This window comes from Microcebus murinus, chromosome 3 (genome assembly GCF_040939455.1).
Source record: "Microcebus murinus isolate Inina chromosome 3, M.murinus_Inina_mat1.0, whole genome shotgun sequence".
Lineage (NCBI taxonomy): Eukaryota > Metazoa > Chordata > Mammalia > Primates > Cheirogaleidae > Microcebus > Microcebus murinus.
The window spans coordinates 61,708,098-61,726,146 of record NC_134106.1 but is presented as its reverse complement, the minus strand read 5'-3'; the positions used below and the strand labels follow the sequence as shown (position 1 = coordinate 61,726,146).

At 50.7% G+C, this 18,049-nt stretch overlaps 1 protein-coding gene across 1 annotated transcript in view; it reads left to right on the top strand.

The window, feature by feature from the left end:
• The window catches only part of SLC4A5 (solute carrier family 4 member 5), a 52,780-nt gene that overhangs the window by 28,606 nt on the left and 6,125 nt on the right, over positions 1–18,049 (top strand). Inside the window, exons 10-16 of the mRNA XM_076000896.1 lie at positions 1,090–1,264; positions 3,130–3,263; positions 4,309–4,580; positions 8,785–8,843; positions 12,024–12,224; positions 14,472–14,585; positions 15,815–15,976. Coding sequence (XP_075857011.1) covers positions 1,090–1,264; positions 3,130–3,263; positions 4,309–4,580; positions 8,785–8,843; positions 12,024–12,224; positions 14,472–14,585; positions 15,815–15,976 — 1,117 coding nt within the window. The remainder of the gene's footprint in view (positions 1–1,089; positions 1,265–3,129; positions 3,264–4,308; positions 4,581–8,784; positions 8,844–12,023; positions 12,225–14,471; positions 14,586–15,814; positions 15,977–18,049) is intronic.

The window sequence follows — 18,049 nt, the reverse complement described above, 5'->3', positions numbered from 1 at the left end:
TCAATTATATTGGATAAGGGGCCACCCTAGTGACTTCATCTTAACATGATTACATCTGCAAAGACCTGTATTTCCACATAAGGTCACAATCAGAAGTACCAGGGGTTAGGACTTTAATATATCTTTTTGGGAGAAGCAAATCAATTCATACCTGTACCCTCTTTTTTTTTTCTAACCTAATATTACCTATTCAAAAACTTTTTTATTACTATTATTTTTTTAAGAAAATAAGAGAAAATTCTCCTGGCCTGTGTTTCTCTGACAGGTCAGAGTCACTGAGGTTGATCTAGATTTAGGAAGGAACATGGCTCTGCAAAGCTACATGGAAATCATAACTTTGAGAATGAAGTCATGTTTTATATGGTTCTCAACTGGAAGCAACTTTGTCCCTCCCTTACCCACTCTCCCATTCCCCAGAACAGGGGACTTGGCAACATCTAGAGACATTTTTGTTTGTCACAGCTGGAGGGGAGGTGCTACTGGCATCTAGTAGGTAGAGGCCAGGGATGCTGCTGAACATCCTACAATGCACAGGACAGCCACCCCACAACACAGGGATTATCCGATCCAAAGCATCAGCAGTACCAAGGTTGAGAAGCCCTGCTCCATGCTGAGGAGCATGGGAAATAGCATCCCCAATAAACACTGTCCCCAAATCTAAAATTCCCCACTTTGGTTGTTCCAGAGACAAAGAAACCCCTGTTATAAACTTAGAATCTGTCCTTAATGAATCTGTGTTATAATCTGGAAGGTCTCTGTCTCCTAAAGTTGGACACAGCTGTGTTTCCCAAAGGGCAGGAGCCCTGGGGATGATCAGGCATGTGAGGAAGGCCACCGTCTGTGGAACCCAGGACTTCCATTCCCATCAGACTGTCCCTGTCCCAAACAGGCTAAGTCCACCCTTCCCAGTGTGGAGGGTGCCACTACAAACTTTCAGATCCCAAATGTTCTGGTGAAGAGACCCTTGTCCCCATCCACTCCTGCTCAAGTTCCCTTCCTTGCCCCGGAGTCCACAGGTCCCTGTAAGTAGCCCCGCTCCCACCCCGGTGTTAGCGGTAAGAAAGCAGCCGCTGGGCCTGTCTCGAGCAGGTTCTTCGGTGGCCTGCGTCTGGACATCAAGAGGAAGCTGCCCTGGTTCCCAAGTGACTTCTATGATGGCTTCCACATCCAGTCCATCTCCGCCATCCTATTCATCTACCTCGGCTGTATCACCAATGCGATCACCTTTGGTGGGCTTCTGGGGGATGCCACCGACAATTATCAGGTGTGTGTGAGCTGGGGACGCTCTTGTAAAACCAGTAAAGTCTGCCGCCACCTGGTGGCAGCCGGGGACTTCTTCCTGTAATCCCCAAACCAAGGTTTCATCTACCATGCAGGTGGAGGCCGTCACTCTTGTAATCCTTTACCCTTCAGAACAAAAAGTAATAATCTGACAGTATTAAAATATCTGAAGCTAAATCAGGTTACTAAAGGCCAAGTTTAAAGCTGATATAAATAGGTCAGACTTTTAAGGGGAATCATCTACTGTGTCGTTTGGTACTTTTCCCACTGATACTTGAATGAACTTAATTGACAACGTTAATTGAATTGCTAATTGTGGCTTTTGCCCCACGCTTTTCTTTTTTTTCAACCAACCTTGAACTCTTAGTTTGGAGTTAAGACATTTTTGGAAGGCTAGTAAGCTGCTACCATGACAACTACAGGCCTCCCTGGGAGACATCAGCTCAGCAGAGACACCAGCCCGCCCGACTCCTAGGCAAGGGTCTTCTCCGAGGAGAGCCTGCAGGGTAGAACCACAGGAAAACTTAGTGTACCAAGGAAAAGGCCCATTTTCCTGGATAAACTGAGTTGGATGCCTATTGCCAGCCACACCTCTCTCCTGAGCTTGAAGTTCAATGTCCAGTTGCCTCCTGGGCACGTTCACATGGCTGCTCCTCAGGAGCTCCCCAGGAGCCCTCAGGAGCAATGGTGACATTGCATCCATCATCCCCCCTCCTAACCTACTGCTCCCAGGTCTCCCCCAGCATAACACCTGACGCCGTGGTTCTCCCACCTGTCCCCATCAGAAAGCAGGCCTCATCCCTGACTCACCAATCCCCTTCCCCACTGTCCTCCTGCCTTGGCTCTCCTTGCCTCTCCCTGCAGCCCCGCCCTACTCACCCACTCCACATTCCCTTTTCCATCAGTCCTGATCGTCTTGCAGTTCTTCAAAGACACTATCTTCCAGCTCCAGCCTTTGTACACACTGTCCCTCTGCCTAGGACACCCTTTCCCCTCACTCCACTTAACCCTGTTCTTCTACCCAATTCCCTGCTCATTGTTTGGGTCTCTGCTTCCACATATGGACTTTGAGGAAGGCCTTCCTGACCGCCCCTCACTCCTACTACGTGCTCCTGGCACCCTCAACCGACCCAGCCATCTCACTCCTTGGCAGTGGCTCTCAACCAGGGGTAGTTTGGACCCCAGGGGACAAATGACAATATCTAGAGATAGTTTTCATTGTTGCACCTGGAAGAGGGGCTCCTATCACACATCTAATGGGCAGAGGCTGGGGATGCTGTTAAACATCCTGCAGCGCACGGGACAAACCCCGCAGCAAAGCATTACCCAGCCCGGTGTCCACAGTGCGGAGGCTGAGAAACCTGCTGCACAGAAATCGCCTGGGTGCCTATCTGTATCTCCCACTAGACTGAAGATGTGTCATCTTGTTCACTGATGGGTCCCCAAAACCTAGCACAATGACTGGTACATAGCAGGGACTTAATAGACAGTCAGTGAGTGAATGGATGATCTGACCTCCAAAAGGACCAAATAGATGTTTGAATGAGGAATTAGATGGATGAATGGGCTAGGCTACTCTGGGAGTAGAATGGGCACAGGGACAAGCATATCCACTGCTTTCTAGGCTCTAGAGTGCCAAAAAAGTCACATGGGACCTTTATCCCAATGGGATTAGGGGGGCAACACTGGCCATGGTGGCAAGTTGTGGCATAGGAGACGGGGAGCAGTGGTGGGGAGAAAAGGGCCCAGAAAAAAGGACAAGGTCTGGAGCCTGAGCCCTGGGAAGGGTGGCTGGGCCGCAGCCCCTGCTCCTGACTGCACTGAGCCTATGCTCCTCATGTCCCCAAGGGAGTGATGGAGAGCTTCCTGGGCACTGCCATGGCCGGCTCCTTGTTCTGCCTCTTCTCGGGACAGCCTCTCATCATCCTCAGCAGCACGGGGCCCATCCTCATCTTCGAGAAGCTCCTCTATGACTTCAGCAAGTAGGTGCCTCTTGGTGGCTCCAGGTGCCTGCTCTCAAGCTTGGGGCAGTGTGTCAAGGCCAGGGCGGAGGAACAGACCCAAAGGGGAAGCTGGGGCAAGGTGCCAAAGCCACCCTTAACTGCGGGGAGGGCTGCCAGGTGGTCCCTCCTGGCTCCTGCCAGTCCTGCCTTTGAGCCATCTTGGTGCATATTAGCACAGCCCACAGGGACCAGCTGAGACAAGAGGAGGCGATTCACCTCACTCTGCTCAGGAGCAGTTGGGACTAGAAGGTCAATGTAGTGTATGAGAAGTCTTGGGCTAGATGTCAGAGGCTGTGCCCGGACCCAGGCAGTTCCTGTCTCCACTCCCGGCCCAGTTGCCTCATCTACAACATGGGGGCTGGGCTGTCATTTCTAAGGCCTGCTCCAGCCCGGTTACTCCGAAATTCCCTGAGTTTTTTTGTTTTGTTTTTTTTGTTTGTTTGTTTTTTGGGGGGGGTTTTTTGGTTTTTTTTTTTTGTTTTTTTTTTTTTTTGAGACAGAGTCTCACTTTGTTGCCCAGGCTAGAGTGAGTGCCATGGCGTCAGCCTGGCTCACAGCAACCTCAATCTCTGGGGCTCAGCGATCCTACTGCCTCAGGCTCCCCAGTAGCTGGGACTACAGGCATGCGCCACCATGCCCGGCTAATTTTTTGTATATATATTTTTAGTTGGTCAATTAATTTATTTCTATTTTTGGTAGAGACGGGGTCTCGCTCAGGCTGGTTTCGAACTCCTGACCTTGAGCAATCCGCCCGCCTCGGCCTCCCAGAGTGCTAGGATTACAGGCGTGAGCCACCGCGCCCGGCCAATTCCCTGTTTTTCACTTACTCTGGATGCGCCTTACCAACCGAGTGAGCACTTAGATGTCTTAGTGCTTCCTGTGTTTTCCTGCCACCCCCGTGGGATCTCAAGGATCAGACAACTCCACCCAGGAATTGTCTCTGTCCCCAGTCCTCTAACAGTCCCTAGGGGGCATCTGTGCCATGCACGGGCTGGAGGCCCCTCCCCTTCCCTCTGCCTTCCAGAGGCAACGGCCTGGACTACATGGAGTTCCGCCTCTGGATTGGCCTCCACTCGGCCATCCAGTGCCTTATCCTGGTGGCCACGGACGCCAGCTTTATCATCAAATACATCACCCGCTTCACCGAGGAGGGCTTCTCCACCCTCATCAGCTTCATCTTCATCTACGATGCCATCAAGAAGATGATCGGTGCCTTCAGGTACTACCCCATCAACATGGACTTCAAGCCTGACTCCATCACCACCTACAAATGCGAGTGCGTCGCCCCTGACACAGGTGACCGGTAACCCCAGACGTGCCTTGGACCCTCCCCCAGCTGCTCACGCCCGCACCCCCGCCACAGCTGTCTACACAACTGCAGGAGACTGAGCCCGTGTGGGAGGGGCTGTCCAGCCCAGGGTTTATTGTTCCAAGGGAGCAAAGGCAGGGTCTTGAACCCAGTTTGCAGAAGGAAACTCAGGGGACAGTAGGTCTAATAGGAGTCACACTACCAGCATCCAGAGTTATAACCAGGAGGGCATGGGGATACCCAAGGAAGGAGTGAGGCACGCTTTGCCTCACTGTGGGGTGGGGTGGAGGCCACATCCGCCGGGAGTGCTGCCCCGGCCAGAGGTAGACCTATGGTGTGTGAAGTCCCCCAGCTCCACAGTGCGTGCTAGGATGAGCTCTGCCCAACCCTGTGCCGCCAGTGGGGTCACATACCTTGTAAGGTGCGACCACACTAGATGGATGACCATCACTACAACTGGGAACACGTCCAGGGTGGAGGATCTACCAACAAGGCCATTTGAGGAATGGCTGGAGAACCTGGGGTTACTCAGCCTCTTAGGGATATGAGACAGGGACTGTCGTGTCACAGAGAGGCTGTGTTCACCCTTTGGAACCACAGATGTAGAATAGAAAGGGGAACGAGGAGCAGAAGCTCCAGGGAGCCAGATGCTGACTGAATTTAGGGGAGAACTTACAATGGTGGGAGTCACCACCACGGGTGGTCTTGGCACCCTTGGCTAGTAACAAGTTACTTGGTCACTCTCTGGTTGTCCATCTGCCAACGATGTTGTAAAAGGGAGCCCCACGCTGGGTGGGAGGCTGAATCAGCCAACTGGTAACCTGATGACAGTGCCATTCCTGTGGAGTTACTTTCTGGCCAAAAAACTATCATCTGTAAAGTTAAAGCTTCCCGCAGAGCCTTAGCTCCTGGCCTCTTTCACAGCCATGATCCTACCCCTAAGAGCCTTCTGTGGGCTCTGCCAGGGTGCTACAGAGCAGGAGCAGGAGCTCCATCCACACATTTCCAAGCACCACCAGGCTGGACTCACAGAGAGCAAACTGAGGTCCAGAGACCACCCAAGGTCACATGGAGCCTCAGTTTCCCTCGCCATAAAAGAGGGTTAGCAGTGCTGGTCGTGCCAGTCCCATCGGACCCTTGTGAGGTTTTCAAATATATATCCAGGTCGAGTTGGAGGAAATAAGTAGATATTGGGTTGCTCAGCCCCTTAATACATTATTATGGATAAAAAATTCATCATAAGTCTATCTAAATACTTGGGGCACAATTACTGTGTGCCCTGATTTAGACAAGGCCTTGCGGAAGATAAAGATGCCCTGTCTTCAAGGAGTTGAGGTTTCATTATATCCCCTCTCCCTCTGTCACTGCACTGATTTTGTAAAGAAATCTAGACTTGATTTTTTTTCTTTTATTTTTTTTTCCATCATTAATTTCAAGTTATTCCATTAAAATCCAATGACACGTCAAGCATCCCTTTGTCCTGAGCTGGGGCAAGTTGCTCAGAACATTGAGCAGATCTGACCTGCCAGCCTTTTCTTCTGCCCTGGAGCAAATCCTGCTCTCGTGGGCCAAGGCCCATCAGAGCACTCCCTTTTGTTGCTTGTGCCTGCCAGACTGCGGATTCACTGAACATGAAATTTTCACAAACATGGCTTTTAGAAGCACATGTCCTTGATCTCTTTTAGAAACAGTCCAAATTCTGGGGTCATATGAGGAGGTTTGGCTATTCTAAGAATGATCTATCCATAGGAAAAACAAAACCTAGGGGTGCTCTAGGAACGGGATGTAGGAGCATAGAAAGTAGGGTTTGAGGGGCATAATAAAGCCACTTGTTCCCAAACAGCTTCCCCTCTGGCTTTGCCCAAGTGTCTGATGTCACCTCATTCTTTTGGGGCATGCTATTGAAATGGTTCTCAAAGTATAGCCCCCAGACCAGCAGCATCTGGGAACTTGTTAGAAATGCAAATTCTTGGGCCCTACCCCAGACCTTCAGAACCAGAAACTCTGGGGTAGGATCCAACCATATGTATATTCACAAGCCTTTCAAGTGATTCTGATGCACTCCTGAGTTTGAGAACCACTGTTCTACTGAACTGCTAATTACTAGTCCTGAGCCATCATTAGCAACTAACCCCAGTAAGATTAGATTTTCAATTTCTTCACAGAGAGTAAAGGAACTGAAACCAGGACAAGTTAGTTTTCACTAGGAGAATATGGAAAGTTCTAGACATTTAGGATACTGGGGAGAGGGAGTCTGTGGGGGGATTTCTTTCCCAGTCTATGGGCCACCTGCTTACTGATTGTTCCTACTCCTACTTCCATGCAAAGTCAGGTCTCACTATGGGATACGATCCCTCTCTCAGTCTTCACCAGAAAAGCTTAGTTGGGGGCACTCTCTTTTATATTTAATTCTGTTTCCATTGTAACTGATTTGTATTCTATTTATGAATGCTGCACACACTGATTTGGCTGCTTTCAACCCCAAGTGAGTACCACTTTGTAAACACTAGAATTTTAAAATATTTGATGCTTGGAACCTTTCTGGAATTTTCCATGTTATATTTCTTCCATCTTCATATCAAGTAGCTTTCAGATAAACCTTACAAAGTTCTCAGTATAAAAGAATTGATAACCCTAAACAGAAAACACGAAAGGAATGTCTGGTCCAATGACAATGTTGGGTAACATCTGAATTCCCCGAGGCCCAAGCAGGGATTCTCTGGCATTTGAGGGGTGGCCATGCGTCAGCCTCCTTGCCCAGCTCCTGTGTCTCCATGGTTAATTGAACATCATGTTCTTGTGGTCAGTGATGTGAGGAAAGGCAACAGATGTCCCTGATTTCTAATAAGTGAAGCCATCTCCAAGACAATCCCAACAAACCTCTGTTTGTAGCAATTCTAGAAATATTCTGCTTTAGCCACCCAGCCACAGATGGCCCAAAAGTGAGCAACGTAGAGCGCCCTGCGATCACGTCAGCCCTGTAGATGGCTTGTTAGAGATTGGGAGAAGCCCCTAGATTAACCTCTTCTTCGTCCTGGGTTTCTAGCCAAACTGTGGACGGCAGGCAGGAGCCACATAGGGCCTGCACTGCATTTCAGACTTGTCGCTGACAAACTGGCCGGTGGGCCTCCTCCCTCTCTCCCCAGATCTGCTGCAGAGGAGCTGCGCAGTCTGCCCTCGCTGGGAGGAGGAAGGGGAGGAGGACCTGGCCTTTGCCTCCACCTTGCAGCTCAGGAGGAAGAGAGGGCAGCCAGCCCCCGGAGCCTGGCTCCTCCTGAGTGGCCGCACCCCTGGGGGCCTGGCCCCCTGAAGGAGGAAGGCAAGACAGAGAGCAGAAGGGTCCACATGGAAATGAGAAGAGGGTGACTGTGGCCCCTCTCAGCTCTCCTTGCGGCCCCTGAATGCTCCACTCACAGTTAGGGACACTGAGGCCAGGGAAGGGAAGTGCCTGGCACGGGATGCCCAGTGAACAGCTCAGAGCAGCACCTTTGGGCTCCTGATTCTCCTTTGGGTCCTGAACCCAGGTTTAATTAGAGAAGATGATTTCAAAGCCAACAAGTTTTCACTGGCCCAGTTGACCTTAACAAAGCACTTATGAAGAGGGGCGGGAGGGAAGGGCAGTATCTGTGAAAGAGAATAGCATGGGGAAGCTGTAAAGTTTGTAGGATCTGCACCAGCCTGCCTGGGCTAGGATCATGGCTCCAAGTATGAGCTGTGTGACCTTGGGCAAGTTACTTAACCTCTCTGGGCCTCAGTTACCTCATCTGTACAATGGGGATACTTCACGGGGCTCTGGGAACAAATGAATATGTGTAAGGGTTTGGCATAGTGCATGGCACAGAGTAAGTTCTTTGGAAATGTTTTTTAAGTCTGACAGCCCAGAACGGGCCCAGTGGCCAATAGGGATTCACAAGGCACATTATTAACTCCCTTGTCTTAGCACTTTGTCTTAGGATCAGATTCATCATTTCAGATTTTCAAACCCATGTTCATTAGCAGGCAGGGGCTCTCCTAGCGTGGCCCAGCTGGTCGGTCAGAGCTGTGGCCAGGGCTGTGTGGCCTGGGGCAGAGTGAGGAGAGTGATGACGGAAGCCAACCTTGGCTCTAAGGAACTGAGGGAGATGGGAGGAGGGCCCGGGGAGACGCAGGCCCCCGGCCCAGCAACAGCTGACCCCGCCCTCTCGTCTGCAGCGAATACAACCGTGTTCAATGCTTCAGCCCCGCTGGCACCAAACACCAATGCTTCTCTGGTAAGTCCTTGCCTCTCGGGCCAGACATCCAAGTGCTTTTGTTTGTGGAGGGAGTGAGAAAAGAGTTGGGAGACTGAGACCGACTTGTGGCCACCGAGACTCACGGGGCAGCTCCAGCTGCACATCAGGGTCACCTGCAGAGCTTTCTAAATGCATGCTCTTAGGTATATCCTGGAAGTATGCCTCATCTGTTAAACCCACGTGTATAAATATGACACACACACACACACACACACAAAGGGGAGGTAGAGGTGAGGAATGATTTTGCCTAGGGCTGTGCAAACAAAGCTATGAGCAGAGCTTCCTGTTCATCTTCCTACCTTCGTCCTTCCTTTTCTATCTGGGGCTCCAAATTCCCACCCAGCAGTGCCACTCCCCAGGCATAGAAGGTCTATCAGTCCTCCCCCACTCAAGGATCTGACCTGTCTTTCACACACCTTAGTCCCTGTCTCTAGGGACTAAGAACTGGACTTAGACCCTGGGACTAAGGGCCCCAGGTCTGGTCTGCCTTTCCTGATATTGATGACAGTGGACTTCAGGAGCCAATGTCCCAGCCTAAGTGGCTTAACAATGGGAAGTTCAAATCCAGGTGAAAAGCGGCACCTGGCAGGGGGAGGTCTGTGGGTGGTTAGCATCCCTGAAGTTGCTTCTTAAGTTACCCCCACACACGCAGTTGACTGCTCTGCCTACATAGATCCCAGTTGTCAATTTAACCTAAGATTTTTCAAATATCAGATTTTGGGGGAGAAAGAACTAAATGATTCAGTGCCTCTTTCAGAATTCCTAGTACGTGCAAGGTGCTGTGTGCACTGAGAACTGAAAAAGGCATCTAAGAACCCACGTGGCCCTATCGTCACACTTGCCTTTCATGTGCTTGTGGAGAGGAACTGCAAGGTCATGGGGCAGCACAGCAGAGCGCACCGTGCATCAAACAGGCCAGATGCGTGCTTCAACCTTGAAGGCAGAAAACAGGCAAGCAGAGAGGCCAGGGAAAGCCTCCCAGAAAAAGTGGAATGCCAGCTGCTCTTCATGGCTGGAAAAAAAGTTGGTTAGGCAGAGAAAAGCACATTCCAGACTCAGGGAGCAGCACAGACAGAGGGCAAAAGAGGAAAAGCTCGAAATCTGTGCAGAGGATAGGGGTGGACTAGGCTGGCTAAAACAGAATGAGGGTGGGGATTGAACAGGGAAATGACAAGAGACATGCTAGGAAGGAGGGTGGGGCCAGACAGTGGGGGCAGTAGAGGAATGCTGCCCTGCAGGGGGCATTTTAAATTGCTCTGGTGATTGAGGGGTGTAGCTGGCATGCAGAAGATGGGCCCCAGAATGCCAGACAGCTCTGTGCAGGCTGCTTGCACACCGTGAAGAATGGTTTCTAACTTCCTAACTTGTTGTAGCAGTTATCTATTGCTGCATAACAAACCACCCTCGGCTGGACAAGGCAGCTCACACCTGTAATCCTAGCACTCTGGGAGGCCGAGGCAGGAGTTTGAGACCAGCCTGAGCAAGAGCAAGACCCCCATCTCTACTAAAAATATTTTTTTTTAAAATTAGCCAGTTATGGTGACACTCGCCTATAGTCCTAGCTACTCAGGAGGCTAAGACAAGAGGATTGCTTGAGCCCAGGAGTTTGAGGTTGCTGTGAGCTAGGCTGATGCCACACACTCTAGCCAGGGCAACAGAGTGAGACTCTGTCTCAAAAAAAAAAAAAAAATCGGCCAGGCGTGGTGGCTCATGCCTGTAATCCTAGCACTCTGGGAGGCCGAGGCGGGTGGATTGTTCGAGGTCAGGAGTTCAAAACCAGCCTCAGCAAGAGCGAGACCCCATCTCTACTATAAAAAATAGAAATTAATTGGCCAACTAATACATATAGAAAAAAAATTAGCCGGGCATGGTGGCGCATGCCTGTAATCCCAGCTACTGGGGAGCCTGAGGCAGGAGGATCGCTTGAGCCCAGGAGTTTGAGGTAGCTGTGAGCTAGGCTGACGCCATGGCACTCACTCTAGCCTGGGCAACAAAGTGAGACTCTGTCTCAAAAAAAAAAAAAAAACCTACCCTCAACTGTAGTGGATTAAGGCAGCAGCAATTATAATGCTCCTAATTCTGTAGGTTGCTGGCTGTTCTGCTGGTGTAGCCTGGACTCAGCTCGTGGCTGTATTCAGCTGGCAGGTCTGCTGGGGGCTGGGACGGCTCAGCCTGCCTCTTCCCATGGTTTTTTCCATCCTGAGCTTTTTCATAGCAGAGTGGTCTCAGGTTTCCAAGAGGATAAGCGCAGAAGCTCTTGAGGCCAAGCCCCCAGAACCGGCTTGATGTCACTTACTCCCCTCCCTGTTGGGCTAGGGAGATCAAGGACCAGCCCAGATTCAAGAGGTGGAAAGGTGACTTCACCTTTGAAGGGAGGACTGTCAGTGTCACCTTCTAAGGGAGCATGGACACAGGGAAGCCATGATTCACTGGGGACCATTATTATAACAAACTACCACACTTCTCTCAATCCAAACATTCTTCAGAGCTAGTTGCAAGCATCTCATCGCTATTCTTAAGTATTTGCACATTAATTTTTATATATATATATCAAATTTTATTATAAATTACTCTCCTTTTCTTCCTCCTTTCATTAGTCTTGGGAATATATATGTGTGTGTATATATATATATACATATATATAATTTCTAGATAAAATTTCACTGCTGTGCATGCCCTGGACTTTAGGCATCTGGGACACCCAGGGGAGAAGTGGCTGAAATGGCCCAAGAGGGGACTGACAGGGTGTGAGCCATAGCATGTGAAAGGGTGTGACAGAGGGGAAGGAAGCGGGAAAATAAATGTGGGACACTGTGGGAAGGAGACACCGACAGGACCTGTCATTGACTGACGGGAGCCAGGCCTGCCGAGAGAGCATCCCCCCTCACCTGTCCTCCTTGCTAGCAAAGCAGTGCTCCCTAGAACAGAACAAAGAAACTCGCGTCAGCTCCTCATCCTCCCAGGGAGCTGCCAGCTTGTCATTGACCCAGCCTATCCTTAGGAGCATCACTCTGCTGCCACGGGCACCATCGTGGACAGGAGGGCTGTGGCCTCTCGGAGGGCAGCAGGGAGTGTGGCTACCTGGGGACTGCAGGGGGAGGACACAGCTGACCCACCAGGAAGGCCCTGACTCTTTCTCTCCTGTGCTTGGTCTCCTAGTACAACCCCCTTAACCTCACAGCGCTGGACTGGTCCCTGCTGAGCAAGAAGGAGTGTCTGAGCTACGGCGGGCGCCTGCTCGGGAGTTCCTGCCAGTTCATCCCAGACCTGGCGCTCATGTCCTTCATCCTTTTCTTCGGGACATACTCCATGACCCTGACCCTGAAGAAGTTCAAATTCAGCCGCTATTTTCCTACCAAGGTAAGCTCCCCCTGCAGCTAGGAGGGGACCTACAGTCAGGCTACTGTGGAGCAAGGCCCTGCCAAGCCTCCCGGAGAGGGTTCCGGTCCACCAACAGGACGGATTGCACGTGGGCCCAGTGGGGTTTTTCAAGTTAAGTCAGAGAGAACGGGGCTCCCTTGTTGGCCAGACCCCATGACAGCACTTGGTATTGTCGGGCTTTTTTCTTTAGCATTTCTGTATAGTAGGATCTCCTTGTACTTTTTAAATTTTTCATTTCCCTGATGACTAATGAAGTTGAAAACCTTATTATGTGTTTATTGGCCATATGGCCATTGAACTTTCTTCTTGGAATTGTCTGTTGAAATCTCTTGTACATTTTCTATTGAGTTGTTTGTCTTTCTGATTTGTAAGAGTTCTCTATATATTCTGGATAGAAACCCTTTTGTGAGCATACATTACAAATACCTTATCCCACACTGTGGCTTTTTTACATAATGGTATCTTTTGATTAACAGACATCTTAGTTTTGCTGTAATCAAATATATCAAAATTTGATTTTTGAATTTGAATTTGAAAATATTCTATTATGTTATCTTCTGAAAGCTTCATTATTTTTCATGTTATATCTATAATCCATCAGAATTGGTTTTGATATATAATACGAGATAGTGTTTCATTGTGTTTTCCTATAAATAACCAATTGTTCCAGTACCTTTTTTAAGAAACCATCCTTTCTCCACTGCTTTGCAACACTTCCTTTGCCATGTATCAAATGTTCCTCTATGACAGGGTCTGCTTCTGGATTCTTTGTTCTGTTTCACTGATTTATTTGTACATCAGTATCATAGTCTTTGTTTCATAGCTTATAATAACTCTTTATATCTTTTAGATATATCTTTTAGATATCTTTAAACTCTCCCTCTTTGTCCTTTTTTAATATTAGTTTGGCCCTTTATATTTCCACGTGCATTTTAGAATCACTTTAAATTTCACCCAAATACAAGCTTGTTGGAATCTTGATAGGATTATCATGATTCTGTGTGTCAATTTGGGAAGACTTGATATCTTTCAAATTTTAAGTCTTCTGATTCATGAACATGGTATACTTCATTTATTTTGGTCTTCTTTCTCTCTATAATGTTTTATAGGTTTTGGTCATGAGGTCTTGAGCAATTTTTGTTAGATTTATTCCTAGGTACTTGATTTTTTTATACTATTATAAATGCTAACTGCTATTTTTATTTTCTACCTGTTTGTGGCTGGAGTAAAATGTTTATTAATCAAAATAGCACTTGTGGTAGGAGTGATGGCTCATGCTTATAATCCCAACACTTTGGGAAGACAAGGCAGGAGGATCCCTTGAGGCCAGGATTTCAAGATTAGCCTGGGTAATGTAACAAGACCCCCAACTCTAAAAAAAATTAAAAAATTAACCAGACATAGTGGCATGTGCCTATAATCCCAGCTACTTGAAGGCTGAGGCAGGAGGATGACTTGATCCCAGGAGTTTAGGCTGCATTGAGCTATGATGATGCCACTACACTCCAGCCTAGGTGACGGAGCAAAACTCTTTCTAAAAAGAAAAAAGTTGCTTCTTTGAAAAGATCTAAAAAAGTTTGCAGGGTAGACATTGGGGGACCCTCTGCCCTGAGACTTCTGGATGCTGAGTTGGGGGGGGGGCAGTCAGAGGGCACTGATTCAGAAAGGACAGGGAGGTCAGGTTCAGAACCTGGCCTAGGAAGGGCCTCCTGATAACACAGGAACAAGAGGCTGGGGACTCTTGATGGACAGAGGTCTAAGAGTAGCCTGGGGTCCCCAGTAGAATTGGGGGGCCTTCCCAAGCCCAGGTGGGGTGCAACAACCTGTCACAAGGTTTTAGGAGCTAGAGTTTCCTTCAGAGCTCAGCCCTTGTCCTCCCTGCACCTGCTGGTGACACAGTTCAGACTGTCACACCAGAACTGATCTTCATCACTGGCTGCCATGGCCACATGGTCCATAACAACTCCCACTTTGACTACCACATGCTCACACCTTTGAGAGAGGTAATATCATCATCTCCATCTTACAAAGGAGGAAACTGAGGCTCAGAGACATGACCTGCTTCCCTAAGGTCACACAAGCTAGCAAGCGGCAGAGCCAGGACTTGAGCCTAGCTCTGCTGACTTCAGAGGCCACACTTCAACCATTCTCCTCCTCACTGCCTGCAACTGGGTCTCCTTGGAGCTGGGCGGGTGCATTGCTCACTTGCTCGTCTCCTGTCTGCAGGTCCGGGCCCTGGTGGCTGACTTTTCCATTGTTTTCTCCATCTTGCTGTTCTGTGGGATCGATGCCTGTTTCGGCCTGGAAACGCCCAAGCTGCACGTTCCCAATGTCATCAAGGTTTGCCCCTCACCCTGCTCTGGGCACCCACTCTTCCCGCCCACCAGCTGCATCCTCTTCCCTCTGCACTCATCACAGTTTCTTCTTGTCTCAGCCCACAGCCTCCCGGGCACTAAGTCCTTTGATATGGTGGGTGGGGACATATTCACAATGAAATCCTGCTCTGTAGCCACAGGGTGGGGAAGTTGCTGGAATCCACCCTCCAGCCCACCTGAAGCCTCTTGAGGGTCTCCAATTTCTTGGCAGTCTACAAGCAGGGTAAATGGGGATCTGCTGAAAAAAAAAAAACGATAACTGATTCTCAAAGTCTGGTCCCCAGCCCAGTATCACATCCTCACCCAGGAACTAGTTAGAAATGCAAATTCTCAGCCCACCTCAAAACTATGGAATCAGAAAGGCTGGGGCGGGGCCCAGTAATCTGCATTTTAACAAGTCCCCCAGGTGATCTTGGGACAGGCTTAAGTTTGGGAATCAGGGCTTCAGAAACTACCCACTAGTGCAAAGTCGGTGCCCTTGGCTTGTAGCTAAGCTGGAGCCCTGCTCCCTCTCAAGAGCACCAACCGACCCACCAGGGCAGGGAGTCCAGATTTAAGAATTTACCCTTTCTGTCTCTGAGGTCTTGACCTTCGAGATATTATTTCAGGGCTCTTCTGAGTAGCTTGAACACATCCCATGCAACTCATATTGGCCTTGAAATTAAAGTACCTCTTTCTCTTACATAAGGCAAAAGATAAACTTCAGCCTGGCTTCTGCACAGATAATCCCTAATTTTCAACATGCAGGTCTGAACTGATGGTCAATGTTTTACAATCTATCATGAGCCCCAGACAGGTGACTCAGAAGAGGCAGAGGTGGCTGGCACCAGGCCCATCAAATTCTTTATTCTTGCTGGTTGGGCCTTATTTCTGCTTTTTAGTACCTTGCAATTAGCGAGTGCACACTCTCTGCTGGCCACGCCTCCCCGTTTCCCAACCAATCCCAGAACTGTTGCCGCAAATTATCTCCTTAGTTCCTCAGTCCCAGTCCCCAGCTGTGTTCACACTCCTTCCCACATCTGTCTGCTTCCACAGTCTCTTTATTCTAGAGTTGTGGGTGCCTCATGTGTTTAAGGGAAAAGATTGCACTTGACAAGCAGCACAGATGGGAGAGAGGGGGAGGGAGAGTGGCCGGGCAGCAGGTGCCCTGGGACCAGGGAGAGAGGACAGGACTCTCCCTTTGCTCCTGCTCAGCCCACACGGCCTGACCGAGGCTGGTTCGTGGCCCCCTTTGGGAAGAACCCATGGTGGGTGTACCCTGCCAGCATCCTGCCCGCCCTGCTAGTGACCATCCTGATCTTCATGGACCAGCAGATCACAGCCGTCATTGTCAACCGGAAGGAGAACAAGCTGAAGGTAAGACTGGCGCTGGGAGCAGGGGCATAGCTCTGTCTTCTCACAAAGTGGAAGGAACGAAGGAGGGAGATGATGCTTCTTTCAATGCTTTGGGCCAGGAAAATATGAGAGCAGAAGACTGGAGTTCCCACTTGGTGTGCTGGGGGCGGGGGGGCGTGGGGGCAATGTGACCTCCAGATGTGGGTAGGGCCAGCAGGGCTGGGTGACTTAGTCTAAGGACCAGGACCAAGCTAGGCTGGGTCACTAGGCACAGGCCCCTGCCCCTTCCAAAGTGATCCTACAGCTCTGCACCTCCAGAAATGAACTTGGGAATCTGAGTAGATGGTGAACTTCCTTAGCCTTTCTGGTTGTTACAACTCCCCCCTGCCTCTGGTCCGAGGAAACTCAGGAAACTCAGACTGCCCTGCCTCCCATCCCAGTCGGGACCACTCTAGGCTTGGCCTCAGGCCTGCCCTAGCTGGGCCTCATTCAGGAACCGAAGAGATACTGTGGCCACGAGGTGGGGGCCCTTCTCCCCAGGGACCCAACCCCCTCCCAGCCTGAACACCCCTCCCCTTCATTACGTGTGTCCCCACCTTGCTCACCCCCCCCCCCAGATAGGGTAGTGGCCACCTCAGAGTCCCCTCCAGAAGGCCAGGGGAACCGAGGAATCACGCTCCACAGAGAGGCTGCTTCAGGGAGAAACAAGCTCCCCAGAAGCACCCCCTTCCCGCCACCCCCACAGAAGGCCGCTGGCTACCACCTGGACCTGTTCTGGGTGGGCGTCCTCATGGCCCTGTGCTCCTTCATGGGGCTCCCCTGGTACGTGGCTGCCACGGTCATCTCCATCGCCCACATCGACAGCCTCAAGATGGAGACAGAGACCAGCGCCCCGGGGGAGCAGCCCCAGTTCCTGGGGGTCAGGTAGGAGGCATGGGGGCTGGGGTCCCCTGAGGGGGCATGGCCAGGTGGGGAGGGGAAGCACCTTTTCTGACCTTCGAAGTGGTTGGGTGACAGGGGCCCGGCTCTGACAGCCGAGGAAGCGCAGGGCTGGGAGTGAGATCCCTGAAGGGAAGGAAGGAGAGGGATGAAACCTCAGGTTAAATGGTCCTTTCAGTAGACTCCCAGAAGTACACACCCCATCCATACACATGCGCGCACGTGAGCACCAGATTCTCACCTGTATAGGCCACTCCAGGTCCCTGCAGGGACTCTTGCTGTCCTGCTTTGGTCTCTCCTTAGGACCCTCCGGGCCCTGGCCCCTGGCAGCCCAAGGCCCTCCTGCAGGTTCAGAGCCCGCTCAATCTCCAGTCCTCCAGAAAGCGTCCCAGGACCACCCCCACTCCTCTCATGCCCCATGGCAGGAAGAGAAGCTTACCTTCCGCCCCTTAGGGCCCGGGGGTGAGACCTCCCCAGACCCTGGCATTCTCCTAAATGGCTGTCCTAAGAGCTTCTCCCCACTGCCTCGGAATATCTGGGCCGCTCAGCCTGCCAGAGTGAGGCTTCTCTGCCCGACTGTAGGGCTCAGGGGTGGTCAGGGCATGGTCCCCTCCCAGACCCCTGAGCCCCAGTGGCTGGGCCTGAGCAATCTGCCCCCAAGCTCGGGGCTCCAGCCTGAGTTGTGACTGGACCTGGGCACAAACCCACCTGCCCTCCAGTCCCTGACCCCTGCTCTGCTAGCAGCCAGCCCCTTCTCCCATTAGCTGTGCCCCATAAAAGTGAGATCCTACATCAAATGTCAGGGTAATAGCACTTTATATCACATTTATCCTCACAACAACCTCCTGAGGCAGGTGCCATTATTGTCTCTGTCCACTGAGGCTTAAAATCATCAGAGCCTTACCTGCTACCACACAACCAGCAAGTGGCAGAGCCAGGACTCAACCCAATCCAGTCTGGCCTGAGCTTCCAGACTGAACAGCAACTACACTGAGCAGCCTCCCCGGTGCCCTTCCCACCGGCGAGGGCTCCTGTCTTCTGTGTGGGGTCAGCCAGGCCTCAGGCAACCAGGCAGAGGTCAACACAGAAACCCCCTAAGACCATGGCCTCAAACACAGCTTCAGGTGCCCACAGAGGGCCAGGAGGGCTGGGAAT